The following is a 7,285-nucleotide window of genomic DNA, read 5'->3' as shown; positions in this document are numbered from 1 at the left end:
TTATAGGAATATAAAGAGAACAATATCCAATCTAACTAATCTCGTATCTTTCAGGACGGCGAAAGAAGGGCATAAACTTTGTGATTTGGACCACGTCCTCTTTCGGATTTGCCTTTTTTTTTTTATCTTCATTGTATACCACAAGCTAACTAAAATATTATTTTATTGTAAGCATCCAGTGCATCCCTCTAATTGATGTTTCTAACAGTGGTTGAGACAAAGTGGGGAAGGTTCTATGAATTAACATGGGGATGGTGTCTTACTGTCTTAACCTAGCCATGTGCAACATAGTCCAATATGCTTAAGTGCTTATTTGTAGCCTGTGAATAATACGTGACAAGTACGGTGATGATAGGATAAGTATATTCGATCAATTTAATTCAATTTAAAATAAATTTATCAGACTAGTTTAGAGTTTTTTACAGTAAAATTATATATAAAAAAAATATCACAACAGACATCATGCCAATTTAATTACTCAAATAGATCCAAAATTTTGGCCACCCAGAATTCGGTTTTCAGAAAACTAAATTTTGAGTTGTTTTTTTTTTGTTTTTAAATTTTATTTTATATTTTTATATAATAAAATAAATATTATTATTTAAATTATATTTATATATTTATAAATTTTTATTTTGTTAAAATAAATATTTATAATATGTTATTTTAGTAAATATTTATAAATATTTTGTTAGTTATATATAATAAAAATAAATAATAATATTAATATTAATTTAAAATATTTATTAAAATTTATTTGACATATTTAAGATAATAAATAATATTTTTATTTTTTTATTATATTATTTAATATACTTTTATTTTTTAAAAATAATATTAATATTATATTCTGAAATTATATTTTTGGTTATTTAATATTATATTTTTAAAAAAATAAAAATTACAATAAAAATTTATTTAATATTAAATTTGTATAAAATAAAAATTATAATAACAATTTATTTAATATTATATATTTATAAAATAAATAAATATATTAAATAATAACCAGTTTATTTATTTATTTTGAGATATTAATATTTATTAAATTTTATACATAATTATTTATTTTAAAAAATATGTTATTAATATTAATAAACATAATTAAATAATATTATGTAGATATGTTATATATATAATTATATATTTAATATAAATTACAAATACTAAAAATTGAAAAGTTACAATGACATTAATAAAATTAAAAATGACATTAAAATTTTTTTAAAATAATAACAATAATATAAATCAATGGCAGGAACTAGAAGCTTGAGCGATGTTTGGACATGTCTTTCTTGTGTAACAAGGGGTATGACAATAAGAACAATTTTTTGTCTGACTTTGTTATTCTCTAATGTTCATCTCTGTTCTTATCCTACTAAACTTGAGTTAACCTTTTAAAGTTCTTTTCAGTTCTGGATTTGGACACAAAGTTGAGCCCGTGTAAGTTTTTGTGTTTAAGAGTTGATGGTTTACCAGTCATTGGTTCAACAATGTTTGACTGGGAGAAAATGTGTGACACATATCTCGGTATCGTGCCAGTCAAGGGAGAGTCACTTATTGGCTCTATGCTAAAATTAAAGTGGTTGAGAGACAACATGTTGTCATTACTAGAAGAACCATCTAAAGAAGAAGTTTACGCCTATTGTAGGGCTTATATACTAGGTTTAATTGGAGGTGTTTTGATGCTTGACAAAACAGGTAACAAAGTACATCTTATATATTTAGCTTTATTAACTAATCTTAGAAGAACAAGACGATACAGTTGGGGTTGTGCTTGTTTAGTTATGTTGTACAGGAAAATGTGCAGAGTCACGGGAAGTTGGTAGCAAAACAATGGGTAGTTGCTCATAACTATTAATATCCCGGGCATAATATCCCATGCCATATATTGTGCCAATTTCTAATAATCTACCAACATATCCTCTCGTGTGTAGATGGAACAGGGGTAGAGTACTAAACTTTCAAAATAAACCTCACAATGATATTGTGGGGTACAGATTAATGTTTGATCATATTCAAGCTAATCAGACAACTCTTCATATTTATTTTTTTTATCTTTTACACATAATTTTAAGTAACAAAGTTAAATATATTTGTAGTTTTTATGGGGGCCATATCAAGACTTGCAAACATTAATACCCATAAGCATATAGAGATGTCCAACTGTGGACTTCATATACCGCCATCCTTTATTTTGCAATTGTTGAATGACACCAAATAGATAGAGTCAAATTACAGTTTTGTCTCTTTCTAAAAGTCCCTTCTCCATCGAATAATTTAAATGACCTCCACAAACTTGACATGAGAGAAAGATATGATGAAAATTGAGTTACAAGACATGCTTAATGGATCGAGATATTGAACAACAGACGAGAACTGACAATAACGGGTCATCCAATGCAAGGCCTATTATATCACACACAATAATACATGAAATAGTACATTACCAATTCTATCTATTTCCTATATGTACCACCACTACTACAAGATCTAAGGAAAAACGACCAACAACTAAGGACTACCAATACATTTAAAATCGGTACGACTTTCATATCGTCGTACCACGAGACTGCATCAATTCTTTTGAACATTACGTCAGAAGTAAACATAATTAACACAAGACATTCGTTTACAACAATATCAAAGGATTTTTTTTACAAATTTATTTGGAGTTGATTTTACAACTCCATCTTCAACACAAACTTAAATGCAGTCTCTCTACCAACCGAATTTTGCTAATGAACCTAGTAATTCATTAAATGCATTCTAACAACTAGACCTTCATGATGATCCAAATCCTTTACAAATTCATCATGAAATCCCAAAACAACAACCACAACGACAAAATCCACCCCGTCACAGACGTCGCCCTTGTTGTGAAATTGGTCACCATTACGGAGATAATTAATTATTAATATTATGAATTTGTTATCATCTTTATTAATGCACTTTGTCTTCATCAATGTTACCTTAGTAATATGAAAATATTAATTTCAAAATATTTGTTTCAACTATAAATAATTAACTTATAATTTAATATTTTATTTACTTTTTAAAAATAAATTTTTTATTCTCAAATAAAATTTATTCAAAATTATAACAGTAAAGTTTTAAGGTTTAAGGTATTAAAAATTATAATATTAAATAATATCATTTTAAAAAAAATTAATTTAATTAAAATAAAATTTTTATTCAAATTATCATTTTATCATACTAATATTTAAAAATATTAAGTCAAAATTACATATTTAAATAAATAAATAAACAGAATAATATTTAATATATTTATTTAATTTTGAAAAATATATTTATTATTCTTTAAGTATAAATAATTTAAGTATTAACATTATTATCTAAAATAATATACTTATTATTTAAATATTTTAATTAATTTTTAAAAATTATCTAAAATAATTTCTTATTATTTAATTATTTTAATTATTATTGTTTTCTAAAAATATTATTTATTATCTTAAATATGTCAAATAAATTTTAATAAACAATTAAAATTAATAATAATAATAATAATATTATTTATTTTTAAATAATATAAAAATATAAACATAATTCAAATAATAAAACTTATTTTATTATATATAACTAACAAAATATTTATAAATATTTATTGGAATAACATATTATAAATATTTATTTTAACAAAATAAAAATATATAAATATAATTTAAATAATAATATTTATTTTATTATATAAAAATATAAAATAAAATTTAAAAATGAAAAAAAAAACCAACTCAGAATTTGAGTAAAAACAAATTATTTAGGTTTATTGGAGTAATTAAATTGGCATGGAGTCTATTTGAGTAATTTTTTTTAATTATAATTTTACTGTAAAAAAGTCACTAGTTTAAGCATTTGAATATATTTAGTTTTTAAAATAATAAAATTGATTACTTTCGAAGCAACCTAAACGAAACAACAGCATATCAATCAATTGAAAAGAACAAGGCTACGTATACATGTGCAAAATATCCTGGATGGAAACAATCAAAGCTTGATTTTGGATATGCATTTGGTATCAACAACCCTAGAGCTTATATGAAGAGAGATGTCACATGAGCTATAAGCCGTGGCCTTCAATTTGATAATCTTAAGCACGCGCGCTTTCCCATGTAGTGTAGCTGTTGACGTAAAATTCAAGGTCCCAGTAAAAGCATCAGGCCAAAAATTGGGATCAAGCACCAACTTTCCTACCATAAAATCTGCAGTAGTGTTCACATTAATAACGCTACGCGCTGGGACTAACGCTGCCTCCATTGGAACACAGGCAACAACTGTATCATGAAAATTGATATAACCTGTGGAGTTTGTGTACTCGAAGCTTCCATAATTTGGATTCTCTATAGTGATCATCATGCCTAGAGACACATTCATGGTCAAATTGAGTAAAAGGGAAAATTGAATATGTTCGAGGCCAAGTGGGTGAACATTGACGTCAGGATCCTTGGGTTTAAAGATGGTGAGAAACAAGGTCACAATCACGATGGTAAAAATGATCAAGAAGAGTAGAGACACAGCCAAGCAAGTTTTGAGGCCTCTAGAAGCCATGGTTTCTGGTTATTGATATTGAGGGGATGAAAATAATGAAGGTTTGGGAAAATCAACTCATTATAAATTTTGGGATATTGGTGTGAAATAACCGTGATGACGAAATCATTGTCGACCATAACTTTAACTTTTTGGGATGTAACAAAAATCAATGGTGATATTTATACTAGCAAATTTGTGATTCCGTTGGATTATGTGTTCTTGTGTACATGAATATTGATATTTATAGATTTCATTCAGGAGGATTTTGTTTCGAATTGATCTTTTCTTGGTTCAGATTGCATGAATAAAACAAATTAGTCCAAAAGAGTAGCATAAGGCATGATATTGAGGAGTAAAAATCCGTATTATGGGTCATCAACTTACATGATCCTTGTTTGATATCTAATTTGGCCACCAGCTACTTTGCACTAGCCAATTCATAACTCAATCTGACTTTATTATACCAAATATGACGACCGTAAACGGTGGCTGTAAAAAGACAAGAAAAATATGCAAACTTGCATAGAAAAAAGCATTAAATTAAAATTACTAAATAATTATCGGAATTTGAAATCACTAGGTTAATGTAAAGATTTCAGCGGAAATTCAAATAATAAATAATCATTTACTTAACAATCAATCATGATAATATTAATTTTAAATAATTGATGACACTATATATGACATTAATATTAATTAACTAACGTGTATATATATATATATATATATATATATATTTCAAAATAATTAAAAACAAAATACTAAAAATATTTTATCACAATTCTAACCTTTAAAAACTATTTAAAAATATTAAACTATGTTACAAATAATTATATATTAATTACGAATTTAAATACACTATTGTTTAGTTATAAATTATCATATGAAAAAGAATATTTAATGTTTATATTAATTAATATAAAATTACATCAACAGTGTATTTTAATTAGTTAACAGCACACAAATCTTTATTGAAACTATATCAAAATTAAACTCATTACTTACTTAAATATGATATATATATATATATAATAAAATAAGTAGATTGGTTCTTTATTTGGTTTTGTTTTAGTATTTTTTAAAATTTTTTATTTTGATCTTTTAACTTATAAAAGAGTTTTAAATAAATAATTTTTTAAAAAAAGATGATGATCTTGTTAAAAAATTATATATATATATATATAGAGAGAGAGAGAGAAAGAGTGAATTTTGACAAAAATACTATACATTTTCATGAACCTTTCTTTCTCTTCATACCTCTTATTCATATCTCTACAACTTGTTTCTCTTTTCCTTTGGATTCAACAATTTTTTTTTGTTTTATGTTCCTCTTCTTATACTCCTCTCCTCTTGAACTTCAAAAATCGACTTCAAAGAATGTTCATGGGTATAGTAAGGGTTATCTATCACTAAATTTGTTTTATATCTCACCTCTCATAATTCAATTCTCAGAATGCTCAAATACAATATTTATATATTTTTTCAATTCTTTTATTTATTACATTAATGCACTTTTCTTTTTTTATTTTAATAAATTAGTGCCCTAATTGATGAAATTCAATTTTATATAGAAATAACCTAGAGTGAGCATCGTCAAACAAGCTGACCAACCTCGCACTGATTGAGAAGAAAAAAATTATACAACAAATAGATTAGAGCGAGTTTCAAATGAATATTTAAAATATTCAATTTGTAATGAATATAAGCGGTTGATTTGATTTTAAATTTAAGATTTTATATTATCCAATCTAATTAGAAAAAATGTAAGCTAAATTGTAATTTGTGTTGGAGATTGATTCTAATGTGTGCAACACTGATGGAGATGGAGACACAGGGTTGATAGAGATGGAGACACTTGTCCTACCATTAGTTTATGGTATAGACATGAGAGAAGGGCACGTGAGTCTTGACAATCTCTCTCTTCGTTTGAATTGTTTTTAAATTTGAAAGATTCATAAATTACTAATAAGTTAAGACATTACAATTAAATTGCTTTTAAGAGTACATGCATGTAACTCTACAACATTAAAGACATTATAAAACTGTCACAATTGTCTTGAATTTCACATTATAAAACTGTCATAATTGCTTTGACTTTCGATGGTGACCCTGATCTACTTTTGCTGTCGATGTGTTTACTTTAACTATCCAGTTAAAACCATCCATCCAACATGCTCGCCATTTTAATCAAGACTCATTTAATCAAGCATATGTCTTAAAGAAAAATAAAAGTTGGTATACCATGATAGGTAAAACAAACATAGGATTTAATTAGAATTCACCTCCTATAGTATAAATATTTCTCATATGTTTTTGGAATATTTTTTTTTTGACAATTCTAAACTTCTTCTTTTTAAGAGTTGGCCAAAAGTAAATAAGTGTTCTTTGAACTTGATGGCTTGCTATTTGAGCTGGATGACTTGCTCAACACTATTTTCTCTCCCTAAAATCTTGTAAAAAAAAATTTAATTGCACATGAAAAATTTCTTTGAAGAAATGTTAAGTTCTCTTACAAAATTTTTCATCCAACTTATTAATATTTTATATAAAAAATATTAAACAAAAATAAATACATTTAATATCTTAAAAATACAAATAGTATTTAATATGTTCTCCATCTAACAAAAAAAAGATTCATATTTTATTTGGGGACATATAAGATAATTTAAAATTTATTAAAAAAAAAGGATATTTATATGACGAGATGTGCAGAAAATCTCCTGGTACAAAACAA

The 7,285-nt window shown here is 25.3% G+C and overlaps 1 protein-coding gene across 1 annotated transcript; it reads right to left on the bottom strand.

Moving 5' to 3' along the window:
* Positions 1-4,008: 4,008 nt before the first annotated feature.
* LOC113855914 lies at positions 4,009-4,569 on the bottom strand. The gene has a single exon (XM_027487545.1). It carries the CDS (start codon positions 4,567-4,569, stop codon positions 4,009-4,011), a length of 561 nt encoding a protein of 186 aa, XP_027343346.1.
* Between the last annotated feature and the right edge of the window lie 2,716 nt (positions 4,570-7,285).

Source organism: Abrus precatorius, unplaced genomic scaffold (assembly GCF_003935025.1).
Source record: "Abrus precatorius isolate BTA unplaced genomic scaffold, Abrus_2018 Scaffold11, whole genome shotgun sequence".
Taxonomy (NCBI): Eukaryota; Viridiplantae; Streptophyta; class Magnoliopsida; order Fabales; family Fabaceae; genus Abrus; species Abrus precatorius.
The sequence above is the reverse complement of the archived record's forward strand: the minus strand, read 5'-3'. Positions and strand labels throughout refer to the sequence as shown.

Bases quoted from the DNA above. Each gene is read 5' to 3' on its own strand.
- LOC113855914 (XM_027487545.1), bottom strand. From the start codon at position 4,569: ATGGCTTCTAGAGGCCTCAAAACTTGCTTGGCTGTGTCTCTACTCTTC.